The 19,109-nt window shown below is 46.9% G+C and overlaps 1 protein-coding gene across 2 annotated transcripts in view; it reads right to left on the reverse strand.

Moving 5' to 3' along the window:
• The window catches only part of ANKRD55 (ankyrin repeat domain 55), a 123,703-nt gene that overhangs the window by 987 nt on the left and 103,607 nt on the right, over window positions 1–19,109 (reverse strand). For both annotated transcript variants that reach the window (XM_077281396.1, XM_077281395.1), the window contains one exon: window positions 2,761–2,862. In XM_077281396.1, the coding sequence (XP_077137511.1) occupies window positions 2,761–2,862 (102 nt within the window). The remainder of the gene's footprint in view (window positions 1–2,760; window positions 2,863–19,109) is intronic.

The raw sequence follows: 19,109 nt of genomic DNA on the forward strand, positions 1-19,109 counted from the left end.
AACAGAATTGATTCCTCAATACAGGGCACACATACCGCGCATGCGTCAGCCCGGATGAACGGTAGCTTGCAGGGCAATGGTTTGTGCAGTAATTCAGCAATGAAACCGTCAGGAGGGAACATCTTCATATCGGGACTGGCGCATGCGCAGAGCAAATTGGTTCCTTAGCCCAGAACGGTGCACATGCACCAGATGGTGCGTAACAGAATTTCTTACAGTTAAATGCCCCTCCACCCACAAACACCATATTGCTTTTGCAACCTAAATAATTTCCCAATTCCGGGGCAATTATTGCCGTCTCGATGCCCAATTTCCTTACTGGTTGCAACGTTAAACTTTGAAAAAGTGGAGAAAAAAAAAAGATGTTTTGCTTTTGCTTCCATTCTCTGTCTACTGATAAGTTACGCCATGTGACAGGATTTCCTGAGCCGGCAGTCGTAAAATATTTTTTTGTTCTCCCCTCCGCTATATTTTCTTCGACCTTGAGAATCTCTTTCATTGTGTTTGCTTTACCCTTGGAAGAGAAAGTCCCGAAATATTACAAATATTTGTTCTAGATTTCCAACTGATAACGCGCTGATCTTGTGTTTCTCCAATTAAGGGAAATTATTTATTATTATTATTATTATTTTTATCTGTGACGGCTCAGAGTTATCGGAATCTGATATCGGGTCATTACTCCTCTTTTTCATTTTTACTCAATTTTTCCTCTTTTTTCCAAGAGCTGTAACTTTTTTATTTGTCCATCGATGGAGCTGGGTGTGGGCTTTATTTTTGCGTTCTGCCAATTTTGGGCATTCGATATATTATTGCATTATGTTTTGGGAGATGCAACAAAAAAAAAACACTTTACTTAACTGCATGCAAACTTTAAACTTTACCTAAACGCATGCATTTTTGGGCTAAAAATATAAAAATATATATTTTTTCGCAATTAGATTTCATTACAACTTTTGTTTTGTTTTAATGAGTAAACTGAGAAGCAGTCAGGTAGTTTGTAGCTCTTTTATCTGTCTTTTTTCCTGAGCTCTTCTCAGCTGATTTATGTTCAGATCCGTTCAGCTCAACTTTCATATGGTCTGTGCTCATAAACCAGAACAGAGGAGTACAGAAAATGATACCTGATTGCAAAAATGATCTTAAGTCCAAAATACAGGCATTTGGGTAAGAAAAAAACATGTCCCCAATGGTGTATATATCCTTTGACATTGCAAAATATATTAAGAAATTAAATAGGGGAAAATTGTGTTCTTAATTAGGTATTAAAATAGCGTTCAGACAAGATGAAATATTAGTGTGGAAAGCTGAGAGTTGAATAAGGCTGCGCATAAAGATTGTTGAGGAGTTTTTGGAGTAGAAACTTTCCAAATCCTTCTTAAAAAAACACAAGTTTATTCTCAGTTCCTGTTCTGAAAACTCTGCAAAAAGACTCCGTACAGAAGTTCTCCAAATCCTCCTCCAAATCTGAAAACTTGGGGTTTCTGCCTAGTTTCCGCTCCAAAAACTCGGCAAAAAAAGACTCAAGGCGCGAATTCATCATTTGCAATTTATTGAAGTCACTTTTTGGGGGGGGTCTTTTGGTACTCGCTGACATTATTTGTGCAAAATTTTTCAAAATTATGGTTCAAGAATTCAATGCAAAAAATCTAAAAAAAAATTATTTTTTTTCTTTACCAAAATTGTAAAAAAAAAAAAAACCCAAACGGTTAATTTGGTAAGTCACATTTTATGCACTGGTCGAAAATATCCATATAAGCAAAGTTGTCAAGGAAAAATTTAAAAAAAAGAAAAAAGTCTTAAAAAGGGGCACAAAACGTAGAGAGAATAAAATGCATGAGTCACTAAATGAGATTTAGGCTACTTTCACACTAGCGTTTTTTGCATACGTCGCAATGCGTTTTGGTGAAAAAACGCATCCTGCAAAGTCGTCTGCGGGATGCGTTTTTTCCCCATAGACTAACATTAGCGACACATTGTGACGTATTGCCACACGTCGCAACCGTCGTGCGACGGTTGCATCGTGTTGTGGCGGACCGCCGGCCTCAAAAAACGTTACATGTAACTTTTTTTGGGCAGACGGTCTGCCATTTCCGACCGCGCATGCGCAGCCGGAACTCCGCCCCCACCTCCCCGCACCTCACAATGGGGCAGCGGATGCGTGGAAAAACAGCATCCGCTGCCCCCGTTGTGCGGCGCTTGCACAGTATGCGTCGGTACGTCGGGCCGACGCTAGTGTGAAAGTAGCCTAAGCCATTAAAAAAAGCAAATTACCCCAGAAACAGTGGAGAAACAACATTGATGAATCTGGGCATCAGTGTGCACAATGCCCTGAGGATACATGCACATGGACTTTCTTTTTTTGAGGGAGTCAAAAATGATAAGTTTTATTGGAAACCACTTCAGGAGACGCGTTCCTTTTTGGGGAGTTTTTGGAGAAGCTTTTTAGTTTCCTGAAACAGTTTTGAAGAGTTTATCTAACATTTTTGGAGAGTTTTTTCTTTTTGCAGCCTTTTGGTTGTACAGTTCCTATTTAGATTGGATTCCAGCAGCACTAGTGGTCGTGTACTTTCTTTTTTCCCCACCAGGCTTATTTTTAAAACCTAAAAGCAGATAAAAAGCTCAAAAACCAAAAGGAATGAATAGGGAAGAGCCTTTCAAGCAATTTTTGAGCAATTTTTGGGGTGTTTTTCGGCGCGGACCCTGTGCACGTAACCGTACTTTCCTTCTCAGATATCAGATATTTATCGTATCTCCTCTTACTTTTCTTAACACAGTGATCCGGTAGAGGGGCCAAGTTATTCCGGGACAGACGGGATTCTTTCAGTCTCGGCTTTTCTTGGGAGAGATGTGTTGTATCAAAACCTGAAAACGAGAACAAGCATTTACCGAGGTATCAAATATTAACCAGGAAAGCAAATATGGGAGAAGCGAAAACAGACGGCAGGAACATCATGCGCTGGGAGCGAATACACAGGCACCGAAACTGCAATATGGAGAGGGGAATATAGAGAGGTATGCACACAGTGCTGCTTGAAAGTTTGTGAACCCTTCAGAATTTCCAACATTTTTTCCATAAGTTTAATTAAAATATTAGACTTCATTTTTTAAATCATTTTTTAAAAGACATGATATTGGATCACTGAGTGACAAAAGGATGTGACCCTTTGCTCTTTTCTTTGTCCAAACATAACTCTTCTCATTTAACCCAGAAACATACCCATTAGCTAATTTGAGAGAGGCCTTTAGTTGCTTAGTGGTTACCTTGGGTTCCTTTATATCATCACCATATTTTATCTGACTAGCTCTTGGAGTGATCAATGTTGGTCGACTGCTCTTGGGGAGGATAATAATCATCTTAAATATCCACCATTTGTACACAATCTGTCTGACTGTGGATTTGTGGAATCCAAACTCTTTAGAGATAGGTTTTGCAACCTTTTACCGCCTGATGAGCATCAACAACCATTCTTCTGAAGTCTTGAGAAATCTCCTTTGTTCGTGCCATGATATGCTACACTTCCACAAACATTGTGAAGATCAGACTTTGATAGATCCTTGTAATTTAAATAAATAAAACAGGTCGCCCACTCACACCCGATTGTCAACCCATTGATTGAAAACACCAAAGTACCTTCAAATTATCTTCTAAGTTTAAAGGTTCACATGCTTTCGTCACTCACAGACATGGGATATTGGATCATTTTCCTCATTTAAAAAAATTACAAAGTTTAATATTTTTGTCTACTTTTAGGACTTTTGTGCAAATCTGAAAATGGAGTCAGGATAGATAAATAAATTTTCAGTCTGTGCATGAAAATTACGGAAGCCATAACCATCTTCACCTGCTCATAAATTGATGTAGCAGATGGTTCAGGAGAGGAGCGATAACGAGCTCACAGATGGATCCGCAGTCTGCTATGTACAGTGGTTCATAGAGGATGCAGAATTAAACCATCCAAAGTATTTGGTGAAATCCTACTGCAAAAAAGGTTTTACCTAACACTTCACATACATTTAGGTAAGAAGGTCCATATCCTTTAAAGAGGTTTTCGGGAACTAATTTTTTTTTGTATGTAGTTTGACTGCTTGGAGGTAGCAAGTGGAGAAAAGTACAGGCGTGCAAAGCATCATGGGTTGGTCATGAAAAAAAACACAGAAAAAGGAGCATGTAAACATCCAAAATGGCGGTATTGAAGCTAAAATCCCAAGGAAGGGAAGGTAAAAAACAAAAAAAGGGTCAGAAAACACCTTTAATAAGTGGTAGGAAACAGTCGGGACTTTCTTTTCATCACCGATGGCTTGTCATGTGTCACATCAATATTCAGTTTTTGGATGCACCTCATTTTTCTTGCACTTGGATGGAAGGAAACAATTTGGGGGGTCCTGCTGTGGCTGGGTGTGTCTACTGCAGTGTCCTCTAGGGGTCCAGTCTGACGTCATATAACCAATTGGTAATGCTGGAGATGCTCCTCGAGCACAAGTACCCATGTGGTATGGACATACGCAGAGCAGCACCCCCACCCCAGAACACAGAATAAGGAAAATCCCCCTTAATTAAAAAATAAAAAGTTTAGGATTTTCCCTTAGAAGTTTATGAACCATCAGTCAAATAAAGGTTACTAAGAGAAATGGGAATAAAAGACGTTTGTTACAAAAATTGAGCTTTTATCTTAGGGCAGATGCCATACAAACCCTGAATGCCCCACAGCTGGTACCTTGGAGGGTGCAGAAGTTTAAGAGCAGCGCCCCCTCAGGGGAAATAAAGCATTACATAGTGTCCGTTCATATCAAGACTGAACTACAGGAGAGGATGCTCCTCGCAAAAAAATATAGGGATCATATGGCTAGTCTTAGTGTGATTGCAAGAGTAGGTACTCATCATAAGCCAAAAGTTCCCTGTAACACTGTGAGACACCTACAGGTGCCCCATAACAGTGCAAGCCAACCACAGATGCCCCATAACAGTGCGAGTCAACCGCAGATGCCCAAAAACAGTGCGAGCCAACCACAGATGCCCCATAGGAGTGTGAGCCAACCACAGATGCCCCATAACAGTGTGAGCCAACCACAGGTGCCCCATAACAGTGTGAGCCAACCACAGGTGCCCCAAAACAGTGTGAGCCAACTACAGATGCCCCATAAGAGTGTGAGCCAACCACAGATGCCCCATAACAGTGTAAGCCAACCACAGGTGTCCCATAACAGTGCGAGTCAACCGCAGATGCCCAAAAACAGTGCGAGCCAACCACAGATGCCCCATAAGAGTGTGAGCCAACCACAGATGCCCCATAACAGTGTGAGCCAACCACAGGTGCCCCAAAACAGTGTGAGCCAACTACAGATGCCCCATAAGAGTGTGAGCCAACCACAGATGCCCCATAACAGTGTAAGCCAACCACAGGTGCCCCATAGCAGTGCAAGCCAACCACAGGTGCCTCAAAACAGTGCTATCGAACCACAGGTGCCCCATAACAGTGCGAGCCAACCACAGATGCCCCAAAACAGTGCAAGCCAACCACAGGTGCCCCATAAGAGTGTGAGCCAACCACAGGTGCCCCATAACAGTACTAGCCAACCACAGGTGCCCCATAACAGTGCAAGCCATCCACAGGTGCCCCATAACAGTGCAAGCCAACCACAGGTGCCCCATAACAGTGCAAGCCAACCAGGGGTGCCCCATTACAGTGTGATCCAATCACAGATGCCCCATACAAGTGCACAAAGGCACCAAAACAATGTGAGCCAACCATAGGTGCTCCATAACAGTGCAAGCCAATCATAGGTGCCTCAAAACAATACAAGCCAACTACAGGTGCCACATAACAGTGCAAGCCAACCACAGATGCCCCATAACAGTGCAAGTCAACCACAGATGCCCCATAACAGTGCAAGGCAATCAAATGTGCCTCAAAACAATGCAAGCCAACCACAGGTACCCATGACGGTGCAAGCCAACCACAGGTGCCCCATAACAGTGTGAGCCAACCACTGATGCCCCATAACAGTACAAGCCAATCACAGATGCATCAAAGCAATGCAAGCCAACTACAGGTGCCCCATAACAGTGCAAGCCAACCACAGATGCCCCATAACAGTGCGAGTCAACCGCAGATGCCCAAAAACAGTGCGAGCCAACCACAGATGCCCCATAGGAGTGTGAGCCAACCACAGATGCCCCATAACAGTGTGAGCCAACCACAGGTGCCCCATAACAGTGTGAGCCAACCACAGGTGCCCCAAAACAGTGTGAGCCAACTACAGATGCCCCATAAGAGTGTGAGCCAACCACAGATGCCCCATAACAGTGTAAGCCAACCACAGGTGTCCCATAACAGTGCGAGTCAACCGCAGATGCCCAAAAACAGTGCGAGCCAACCACAGATGCCCCATAAGAGTGTGAGCCAACCACAGATGCCCCATAACAGTGTGAGCCAACCACAGGTGCCCCAAAACAGTGTGAGCCAACTACAGATGCCCCATAAGAGTGTGAGCCAACCACAGATGCCCCATAACAGTGTAAGCCAACCACAGGTGCCCCATAGCAGTGCAAGCCAACCACAGGTGCCTCAAAACAGTGCTATCGAACCACAGGTGCCCCATAACAGTGCGAGCCAACCACAGATGCCCCAAAACAGTGCAAGCCAACCACAGGTGCCCCATAAGAGTGTGAGCCAACCACAGGTGCCCCATAACAGTACTAGCCAACCACAGGTGCCCCATAACAGTGCAAGCCATCCACAGGTGCCCCATAACAGTGCAAGCCAACCACAGGTGCCCCATAACAGTGCAAGCCAACCAGGGGTGCCCCATTACAGTGTGATCCAATCACAGATGCCCCATACAAGTGCACAAAGGCACCAAAACAATGTGAGCCAACCATAGGTGCTCCATAACAGTGCAAGCCAATCATAGGTGCCTCAAAACAATACAAGCCAACTACAGGTGCCACATAACAGTGCAAGCCAACCACAGATGCCCCATAACAGTGCAAGTCAACCACAGATGCCCCATAACAGTGCAAGGCAATCAAATGTGCCTCAAAACAATGCAAGCCAACCACAGGTACCCATGACGGTGCAAGCCAACCACAGGTGCCCCATAACAGTGTGAGCCAACCACTGATGCCCCATAACAGTACAAGCCAATCACAGATGCATCAAAGCAATGCAAGCCAACTACAGGTGCCCCATGACAGTGCAAGCCAACCACAGGTGCCCCATAACAGTGTGAGCCAACCACTGATGCCCCATAACAGTGCAAACCAACCACAGATGCCCCACAGCAGTGCAAGCCAACCACATATGCCCCATAATAGTGCAAGCCAACCACAGATGCCCCGTAACAGTGCAAGCCAACCACAGATGCCCCATAATAGTGCTAGCCAACCATAGGTGCCTCAAAACAGTGCGAACCAACCACAGATGCCCCTTAACAGTGCAGGCCAACCACAGGTGCCTCATAACAGTGCAAGGCAGCCACAGGTGCCCCATAACAGTGCAAGCCAACCACAGGTGCCCCATAACAGTGCGAGCCAACCACAGGTGCCCCATAACAGTGCGAGCCAACCACAGTTGCCCCATAACAGTGCGAACCAACCACAGGTGCCTCAAAACAGCGCTAGGCAACCACAGATGCTCCATAACAGTGCAAGCCAACCACAAATGCCCCATAACAGTGCTAACCAACCACAGATGTCCCATAACAGTGCAAGCCAACCACAGATGCCCCATAACAGTGCTAGCCAACCACAGGTGTGCCATAACAGTGCTAGCCAACCACAGGTGTACCATAACAGTGCCAGCCAACCACAGGTGCCCCATAACAGTGCAAGCCATCCACAGGTGCCCCATAACAGTGCAAGCCAACCACAGATGCCCCATAACAGTGCAAGCCAACCAGGGGTGCCCCATTACAGTGTGATCCAATCACAGATGCCCCATACAAGTGCACAAAGGCACCAAAACAATGTGAGCCAACCATAGGTGCTCCATAACAGTGCAAGCCAATCATAGGTGCCTCAAAACAATACAAGCCAACTACAGGTGCCCCATAACAGTGCAAGCCAACCACAGATGCCCCATAACAGTGCAAGTCAACCACAGATGCCCCATAACAGTGCAAGGCAATCACATGTGCCTCAAAACAATGCAAGCCAACCACAGGTACCCATGACGGTGCAAGCCAACCACAGGTGCCCCATAACAGTGTGAGCCAACCACTGATGCCCCATAACAGTACAAGCCAATCACAGATGCATCAAAGCAATGCAAGCCAACTACAGGTGCCCCATGACAGTGCAAGCCAACCACAGGTGCCCCATAACAGTGTGAGCCAACCACTGATGCCCCATAACAGTGCAAACCAACCACAGATGCCCCACAGCAGTGCAAGCCAACCACATATGCCCCATAATAGTGCAAGCCAACCACAGATGCCCCGTAACAGTGCAAGCCAACCACAGATGCCCCATAATAGTGCTAGCCAACCATAGGTGCCTCAAAACAGTGCGAACCAACCACAGATGCCCTTTAACAGTGCGAGCCAGCCACAGGTGCCCCATAACAGTGCGAACCAACCACAGGTGCCTCAAAACAGCGCTAGGCAACAAAAGATGCTCCATAACAGTGCAAGCCAACCACAAATGCCCCATAACAGTGCTAACCAACCACAGGTGTCCCATAACAGTGCAAGACAACCACAGATGCCCCATAACAGTGCTAGCCAACCACAGGTGTGCCATAACAGTGCTAGCCAACCACAGGTGTGCCATAACAGTGCCAGCCAACCACAGGTGCCCCATAACAGTGTGAGCCAACCAGAAGTGCCCCATAATAGTGCAAGCCAACCACAGATGCCCCATAACAGTGCAAGCCAACTGTTATGATCCTTAGTGGCTGAGGATCACAGAAAGAACTAGCTAAGTTACTGAACATAGAACGAGCTCTAGGGAGGTGGTAACTGGACTGACCGCAAAACCTGATCCTAACCAAACACACTGAAGGTAGCCGGTGAACGTGCCTAAATTCCTGGACGTCTCGACGCAGCCTGAGAAACTTGCTACCCCTATAGAGAAAGTAAGACCTCACTTGCCTCAGAGAAATGACCCCAAAGATATAGTAAGCCCCCAACAAATATTAACGGTGAGGTAAGGGGAAAATACAAAACGTAGAAATGAAAACAGATTCAGCAAATGAGGCCCACTAATACTAGATAGCAGAAGATAGGCAGGGAACTGTGCGGTCAGTAAAAAACCCTATACAAAATATCCACGCTGAGAATTCAAGAACCCCCACACCAACTAACGGTGTGAGGGGAGAAACTCAGCCCCCTAGAGCTACCAGCAAGCAAGGAAATCACATATTAGCAAGCTGGACAAGGACAAATAAATAACTAAGAAACCTATTGAACACTGATGAGCAAAAAATAACCAAACAGAAACTTAGCTTCTCTTGGCGAGACGGATAACGAAGGAATTCAGGAGAGATCAAAATAACACTGAATACATCAACAGCAAGCACACACTGAAAGTCCAGGTGAGCTAAATAGGAAACCAGCTAACAGATAACGAGACAGCTGATCCGCCTCAGATCTGCAGAAAGACACAAAGAGCCACCAGAGGGAGCCCAAAGACAGCACTCACACAGTACCACTTGTGACCACAAGAGGGAGCCCAAAAACAGAGTTCACAACAGCCAACCACAGATGCCCCATAACAGTGCAAGCCAACCACAGGTGCCTCAAAACAGTGCAAGCCAAACACAGGTGCCCCATTACAGTGTGACCCAATCACAGATGCCCCATACAAGTGCACAAAGGAACCAAAACAATGTGAGCCAACCATAGGTGCTCCATAATATTGTGAGTCAACCACTGATGCCCCATAACAGTGCAAGCCAATCACAGGTGCCTCAAAACAATGCAAGCCAACCACAGATGCCCCGTAACAGTGCTAGCCAACCATAGGTGCCTCAAAACAGTGCGAACCAACCACAGATGCCCCTTAACAGTGCAGGCCAACCACAGGTGCCTCATAACAGTGCAAGGCAGCCACAGGTGCCCCATAACAGTGCAAGCCAACCACAGATGCCCCATAACAGTGCGAGCCAACCACAGGTGCCCCATAACAGTGTAAGCCAACCACAGATGCCCCATAACAGTACAAGCCAATCACAGATGCATCAAAGCAATGCAAGCCAACTACAGGTGCCCCATGACAGTGCAAGCCAACCACAGGTGCCCCATAACAGTGTGAGCCAACCACTGATGCCCCATAACAGTGCAAACCAACCACAGATGCCCCACAGCAGTGCAAGCCAACCAACCACATATGCCCCATAATAATGATAGCCAACCATAGGTGCCTCAAAACAGTGCGAACCAACCACAGATGCCCCTTAACAGTGCAGGCCAATGACAGGTGCCTCATAACAGTGCAAGGCAGCCACAGGTGCCCCATAACAGTGCAAGCCAACCACAGGTGCCCCATAACAGTGCGAGCCAACCACAGGTGCCCCATAACAGTGCGAGCCAACCACAGGTGCCCCATAACAGTGCGAACCAACCACAGGTGCCTCAAAACAGCGCTAGGCAACCACAGATGCCCCATAACAGTGCTAACCAACCACAGATGTCCCATAACAGTGCAAGACAACCACAGATGTCCCATAACAGTGCTAGCCAACCACAGGTGTGCCATAACAGTGCTAGCCAACCACAGGTGTGCCATAACAGTGCCAGCCAACCACAGGTGCCCCATAACAGTGTGAGCCAACCAGAAGTGCCCCATAATAGTGCAAGCCAACCACAGATGCCCCATAACAGTGCAAGGCAATCACATGTGCCTCAAAACAATGCAAGCCAACCACAGGTACCAATGACGGTGCAAGCCAACCACAGGTGCCCCATAACAGTGTGAGCCAACCACTGATGCCCCATAACAGTACAAGCCAATCACAGATGCATCAAAGCAATGCAAGCCAACTACAGGTGCCCCATGACAGTGCAAGCCAACCACAGGTGCCCCATAACAGTGTGAGCCAACCACTGATGCCCCATAACAGTGCAAACCAACCACAGATGCCCCACAGCAGTGCAAGCCAACCACATATGCCCCATAATAGTGCAAGCCAACCACAGATGCCCCGTAACAGTGCAAGCCAACCACAGATGCCCCATAATAGTGCTAGCCAACCATAGGTGCCTCAAAACAGTGCGAACCAACCACAGATGCCCCTTAACAGTGCAGGCCAACCACAGGTGCCTCATAACAGTGCAAGGCAGCCACAGGTGCCCCATAATAGTGCAAGCCAACCACAGGTGCCCCATAACAGTGCGAGCCAACCACAGGTGCCCCATAACAGTGCGAGCCAACCACAGGTGCCCCATAACAGTGCGAACCAACCACAGGTGCCTCAAAACAGCGCTAGGCAACCACAGATGCTCCATAACAGTGCAAGCCAACCACAAATGCCCCATAACAGTGCTGACCAACCACAGGTGTCCCATAACAGTGCAAGACAACCACAGATGCCCCATAACAGTGCTAGCCAACCACAGGTGTGCCATAACAGTGCTAGCCAACCACAGGTGTGCCATAACAGTGCCAGCCAACCACAGGTGCCCCATAACAGTGTGAGCCAACCAGAAGTTCCCCATAATAGTGCAAGCCAACCACAGATGCCCCATAACAGTGCAAGCCAACCACAGATGCCCCATAACAGTGCAAGCCAACCACAGGTGCCTCAAAACAGTGCAAGCCAAACACAGGTGCCCCATTACAGTGTGACCCAATCACAGATGCCCCATACAAGTGCACAAAGGAACCAAAACAATGTGAGCCAACCATAGGTGCTCCATAATATTGTGAGTCAACCACTGATGCCCCATAACAGTGCAAGCCAATCACAGGTGCCTCAAAACAATGCAAGCCAACCACAGATGCCCCGTAACAGTGCTAGCCAACCATAGGTGCCTCAAAACAGTGCGAACCAACCACAGATGCCCCTTAACAGTGCAGGCCAACCACAGGTGCCTCATAACAGTGCAAGGCAGCCACAGGTGCCCCATAACAGTGCAAGCCAACCACAGATGCCCCATAACAGTGCGAGCCAACCACAGGTGCCCCATAACAGTGTAAGCCAACCACAGATGCCTCATAACAGTACAAGCCAATCACAGATGCATCAAAGCAATGCAAGCCAACTACAGATGCCCCATGACAGTGCAAGCCAACCACAGGTGCCCCATAACAGTGTGAGCCAACCACTGATGCCCCATAACAGTGCAAACCAACCACAGATGCCCCACAGCAGTGCAAGCCAACCACATATGCCCCATAATAGTGATAGCCAACCATAGGTGCCTCAAAACAGTGCGAACCAACCACAGATGCCCCTTAACAGTGTAGGCCAACCACAGGTGCCCCATAACAGTGCGAGCCAACCACAGGTGCCCCATAACAGTGTGAGCCAACCAGAAGTGCCCCATAATAGTGCAAGCCAACCACAGATGCTCCATAACAGTGCAAGCCAACCACAGATGCCCCATAACAGTGCAAGCCAACCACAGGTGCCTCAAAACAGTGCAAGCCAAACACAGGTGCCCCATTACAGTGTGACCCAATCACAGATGCCCCATTGTTGTGAATTCTGCTTTTGGGTTCCCTCCGGTGGTGGTAGGTGGTAATGCAGTTGTCCCTGGGTTTCAGTCCTGGTCAGGTGTTTCTGCTGATTGCAGTTCTGACTGGGGTATTTAGGTGTGCAGGATTCATTAGTCCTTGCCAGTTGTCAATTGTTGTTGGGAGGTGTTGGACCTCTGCCTGGTTCCTCCTGCCTTTCTGCCAAATCAGCAAAGATAAGTGTCTGTTTTTTTTTTTTCTGTGGCACACATGCTGTGTGCTTCATGATTCAGTGCTATTCTTTTGTGTTTTCTTGTCCAGCTTAGATTGTGTCAGTATTTTCTCAGTCTTGTTGGATTCTCTGGGGTTGCAGATATTCATTCCACGTCTTTAGTTAGATTGTGGAATTTTTTGTATTATCTGCTGTGGATATTTTTTTGAGGGGTTTTAATACTGACCGCCTAGTATTCTGTCCTATCCTTTCCTATTTAGCTAGAGTGGCCTCTTTTGCTAAATCTTGTTTTCTGCCTGCGTGTGTCTTTTCTTCTCCTACTCAAGGTCAATATTCGTGGGGGCTGCCTATCCTTTGGGGTTCTGCTCTGAGGCAAGGTAGTATTCCTATTTCCATCTATAGGGGTATTTAGTCCTCCGGCTGTGTCGAGGTGTTTAGGGTTTGTTAGGCACACCCCACGGCTACTTCTAGTTGCGGTGTTAGTTCAGGATCTGCGGTCAGTATAGTTTCCACCTACTCCAGAGAAGGTTTCATGCGGCTCCAAGGTCACCGGATCATAACAGTACAACTGGCCGATAATGAGCTAAATGCATCTCAGAAGAAGGGAAGAAAGGTGTTGAGCCATTTTTTTTTATGCAGTCTGTTTTGTCTTTTCTTCCCTCTTTATCTATGGGTGGCTGAGGAGTCTTGTGCTAGCATGGATGTTCAGGAATTAGCTTCTCGTGTAGACCAGCTTGCTGCTAGGGTACAGGGTATTTCTGATTATATTGTTCAGACTCCTGTTTTAGAACCGAAGATTCCTACTCCTGATTTGTTTTTTGGTGACAGGTCCAAATTTTTGAGTTTTAAAAACAATTGTAAACTGTTTTTTGTTTTGAGACCTCGATCCTACGGTGATTCCATTCAGCAGGTTAAAATCGTCATCTCCCTGATGCGTGGTGATCCACAGGATTGGGCATTTTCCCTGGAATCTGGGAATCCTGCTTTGCTTAATGTAGACTCCTTTTTTCAGGCTTTAGGATTATTATATGATGAACCGAATTCTGTGGATCAAGCGGAGAAGACCTTGTTGGCCCTGTCTCAGGGTCAAGAGGCGGCAGAATTGTATTGTCAGAAATTTAGAAAATGGTCTGTGTTGACTAAATGGAATGATGATGCATGCTTTGGCGGCAATTTTCAGAAATGGTCTTTCTGAATCCGTTAAAGATGTTATGGTGGGGTTTCCCACGCCTTCCGGTCTGAGTGATTCTATGTCTCTGGCCATTCAGATTGATCGGCGCTTGCGGGAGCGTAGAACTGTGCGCACAGTGGCGTCGTCCTCAGAGCCAATTCCTGAGCCAATGCAGTGTGATAGGATTTTGTCTAGAACGGAACGACAAGGATTCAGACGTCAGAATAGGTTGTGTTATTATTGTGGCGACGCTTCTCATGTCATTTCAGTCTGCCCTAAGCGGACAAAAAGGATCGTTAGTTCATTTACCATCAGTACTGTACAACCTAAATTTCTGTTATCGGTGTCCTTGATCTGCTCATTGTCATCATTTTCTGTCTTGGCGTTTGTGGATTCAGGCGCCGCCTTGAACTTAATGGATTTTGAGTTTGCCAGGCGTTGTGGTTTTCCCTTGCAGCCTTTGCAGAACCCTATTCCTTTAAGGGGGATTGATGCTACACCTTTGGCTAAAAATAAGCCTCAGTTTTGGACACAGGTGACCATGCACATGGCGCCAGCCCATCAGGAAGATTGTCGATTTCTGGTGTTGCATAATTTGCATGATGTTATCGTGCTGGGTTTTCCATGGTTGCAGGTACATAATCCTGTGTTGGATTGGAAGTCTATGTCTGTGACTAGTTGGGGTTGTCAGGGGGTTCATAATGATGTCCCTTTGATGTCAATCTCCTCTTCTTCCTCTTCTGAAATTCCAGAGTTTTTGTCTGATTTTCAGGATGTATTCGATGAGCCCAAGTCCAGTTCCCTTCCACAGCACAGGGACTGTGATTGTGCGATTGACTTGATTCCAGGCAGTAAGTTTCCTAAGGGCCGACTTTTCAACCTGTCTGTGCCTGAACATACCGCCATGCGGAGTTATGTTAAGGAGTCTTTGGAGAAAGGGCATATTCGGCCATCTTCTTCACCGTTGGGAGCGGGATTTTTTTTTGTTGCTAAGAAGGATGGCTCCTTGAGACCTTGTATTGATTATCGCCTCTTGAATAAGATCACTGTCAAGTTTCAATACCCTTTACCTTTGCTTTCTGATTTGTTTGCTAGGATTAAGGGGGCTAGTTGGTTTACTAAGATTGACCTTTGGGGGGCATATAATCTTGTTCGTATTAAACAGGGTGATGAATGGAAAACTGCGTTTAATACGCCCGAAGGCCATTTTGAATACCTTGTGATGCCATTCGGGCTCACTAATGCTCCATCGGTTTTTCAATCCTTCATGCATGATATCTTCCGGACTTATATTGATAAATTCTTGATTGTATATTTGGACGATATTTTGATTTTTTCCGATGATTGGGAGTCTCATGTGGAACAGGTCAGGATGGTATTTCAGATCCTTCGTGACAATGCTTTGTTTGTGAAGGGGTCTAAGTGCCTTTTTGGGGTGCAGAAGGTTTCTTTTTTGGGCTTCATTTTTTCTCCCTCATCTATGGAGATGGATCCGTTAAAGGTTCAGGCCATTTATGATTGGATTCAACCCACATCCGTGAAGAGCCTTCAGAAATTTTTGGGTTTTGCAAATTTTTATCGCCGTTTCATTGCTAATTTCTCCAGCGTGGTTAAACCCTTGACCGATTTGACGAAGAAAGGCGCTGATGTGGTGAATTGGTCCTCTGCGGCTGTCTCTGCCTTTCAAGAGCTTAAACGCCGATTTACTTCTGCTCCGGTGTTGCGCCAACCGGATGTTTCCCTTCCGTTTCAGGTTGAGATTGACGCCTCTGAGATTGGGGCAGGGGCCGTTTTGTCTCAGAGGGATTCTGTTGGTTCCTTGATGAAACCGTGTGCCTTCTTCTCCCGCAAGTTTTCGCCTGCTGAACGCAATTATGATGTCGGCAATCGGGAGTTGTTGGCTATGAAGTGGGCGTTTGAGGAGTGGCGACATTGGCTTGAGGGAGCTAAGCACCGTATTGTGGTCCTGACTGATCATAAGAATCTGATTTACCTCGAGTCTGCCAAACGGCTGAGTCCTAGACAGGCTCGATGGTCCTTGTTTTTTTCCCGTTTTGATTTTGTGGTTTCGTATCTTCCGGGTTCTAAGAATATTAAGGCTGATGCCCTTTCTAGGAGTTTTTTGCCTGATTCTCCTGAGGTCCTTGAACCGGTCGGCATTCTGAAAGAAGGGGTGGTCCTTTCTGCCATTTCCCCTGATTTACGGCGGGTTCTTCAGGAATTTCAGGCTGACAGACCTGACCGCTGTCCTGTGGGGAAATTGTTTGTTCCTGACAGATGGACTAGTAGAGTGATTTCTGAGGTTCACTATTCCGTGTTGGCTGGTCATCCTGGTATTTTTGGTACCAGAGATTTGGTTGGTAGATTTGGTTGGTAGGTCCTTTTGGTGGCCTTCCTTGTCACGTGATGTGCGTTCTTTTGTGCAGTCCTGTGGGACTTGTGCGCGGGCCATGCCTTGTTGTTCCCATGCTAGCGGGTTACTTTTGCCATTGTCGGTCCCTGAGAGGCCCTGGACGCATATTTCTATGGATTTTATTTCTGATCTTCCGGTTTCCCAGAGGATGTCGGTTATCTGGGTTGTTTGTGACCGGTTTTCTAAGATGGTTCATTTGGTGCCTTTGCCTAAATTGCCTTCCTCTTCTGATTTGGTTCCGTTGTTTTTTCAGCATGTGGTTCGTTTGCATGGTATTCCGGAGAATATTGTGTCCGACAGAGGTTCCCAGTTTGTTTCTAGGTTTTGGCGGGCCTTTTGTGCTAGGCTGGGCATTGATTTGTCTTTTTCTTCTGCATTTCATCCTCAGACAAATGGCCAGACCGAGCGAACTAATCAGACCTTGGAGACCTATTTGAGATGCTTTGTGTCTGCTGATCAGGATGATTGGGTGGCTTTTTTGCCATTGGCCGAGTTTGCCCTTAATAATCAGGCTAGTTCAGCTACTTTGGTTTCTTTTGTAATTTTGGTTTTCATCCTCGTTTTTCTTCTGGGCAGGTTGAGCCTTCTGACTGTCCTGGTGTTGATTCTGTGGTTGACAGGTTGCAGCAGATTTGGGCTCATGTGGTGGACAATTTGGTGTTGTCTCAGGAGGAGGCTCAACTTTGCTAACCGTCGTCGGTGTGTTGGTTCCCGGCTTCGGGTTGGGGATCTGGTTTGGTTGTCTTCCCGTCATGTTCCTATGAAGGTTTCTTCCCCTAAGTTTAAGCCTCGGTTTATTGGTCCTTATAGGATTTCTGGGATTATTAATCCGGTGTCTTTTCGATTGGCGCTTCCGGCCTCTTTTGCTATCCATAATGTCTTCCATAGATCTTTATTGCGGAAATATGTGGTGCCCGTTGTTCCCTCTGTTGATCCTCCGGTCCCTGTGTTGATTGATGGGGAGTTAGAGTATGTGGTTGAGAAGATTTTGGATTCTCGTTTTTTGAGGCGGAGGCTTCAGTACCTTGTCAAATGGAAGGGTTATGGCCAGGAGGATAATTCTTGGGTTTTTGCTTCTGATGTCCATGCTGCTGATTTGGTCCGTGCCTTTCATCTGGCTCGTCCTGATCGGCCTGGGGGCGCTGGTGAGGGTTCGGTGACCCCTCCTCAAGGGGGGTACTGTTGTGAATTCTGCTTTTGGGTTCCCTCCGGTGGTGGTAGGTGGTAATGCAGTTGTCCCTGGGTTTCAGTCCTGGTCAGGTGTTTCTGCTGATTGCAGTTCTGACTGGGGTATTTAGGTGTGCAGGATTCATTAGTCCTTGCCAGTTGTCAATTGTTGTTTGGAGGTGTTGGACCTCTGCCTGGTTCCTCCTGCCTTTCTGCCAAATCAGCAAAGATAAGTGTCTGGTTTTTTTTTTCTGTGGCACACATGCTGTGTGCTTCATGATTCGGTGCTATTCTTTTGTGTTTTCTTGTCCAGCTTAGATTGTGTCAGTATTTTCTCAGTCTTGTTGGATTCTCTGGGGTTGCAGATATTCATTCCACGTCTTTAGTTAGATTGTGGAATTTTTTGTATTATCTGCTGTGGATATTTTTTGAAGGGTTTTAATACTGACCGCCTAGTATTCTGTCCTATCCTTTCCTATTTAGCTAGAGTGGCCTTTTTTGCTAAATCTTGTTTTCTGCCTGCATGTGTCTTTTCTTCTCCCACTCACAGTCAATATTCGTGGGGGCTGCCTATCCTTTGGGGTTCTGCTCTGAGGCAAGGTAGTATTCCTATTTCCATCTATAGGGGTATTTTGTCCTCCGGCTGTGTCGAGGTATCTAGGGTTTGTTAGGCACACCCCACGGCTACTTCTAGTTGCGGTGTTAGTTCAGGATCTGCGGTCAGTATAGTTTCCACCTACTCCAGAGAAAGTTTCATGCGGCTCCAAGGTCACCGGATCATAACACCCCATACAAGTGCACAAAGGAGCCAAAACAATGTGAGCCAACCATAGGTGCTCCATAATATTGTGAGTCAACCACTGATGCCCCATAACAGTGCAAGCCAATCACAGGTGCCTCAAAACAATGCAAGCCAACCACAGATGCCCCGTAACAGTGCTAGCCAACCATAGGTGCCTCAAAACAGTGCGAACCAACCACAGATGCCCCTTAACAGTGCAGGCCAACCACAGGTGCCTCATAACAGTGCAAGGCAGCCACAGGTGCCCCATAACAGTGCAAGCCAACCACAGATGCCCCATAACAGTGCGAGCCAACCACAGGTGCCTCATAACAGTGTAAGCCAACCACAGATGCCCCAAAACAGTGCGAGCCAACCACAGGTGCCCCATAACAGTGCGAGCCAACCACTGATGCCCCATAACAGTGCTTGCCAACCACAGGTGCCCCATAAAAGTGCAAGCTAACCGCAGGTGCCTCATAACAGTGTGAGCCAACCGCAGGTGCCCCATAACAGTGTGAGCCAATCGCAGGTGCCCCATAACAGTGGGAGCTAACCACAGGTGCTCCATAACAGTGCTAACCAACCACAGGTGCCCCATAACAGTGCGAGCCAACCGCAGGTGCCCCATAACAGTGGGAGCTATCCACAGGTGCTCCATAACAGTGCTAGCCAACCACAGGTGCCCTATAACAGTGCTAGCCAACCACAGGTGCCCCATAACAGTGC

The sequence above is a fragment of the Ranitomeya variabilis genome, chromosome 1 (assembly GCF_051348905.1).
Source record: "Ranitomeya variabilis isolate aRanVar5 chromosome 1, aRanVar5.hap1, whole genome shotgun sequence".
Taxonomy (NCBI): Eukaryota; Metazoa; Chordata; class Amphibia; order Anura; family Dendrobatidae; genus Ranitomeya; species Ranitomeya variabilis.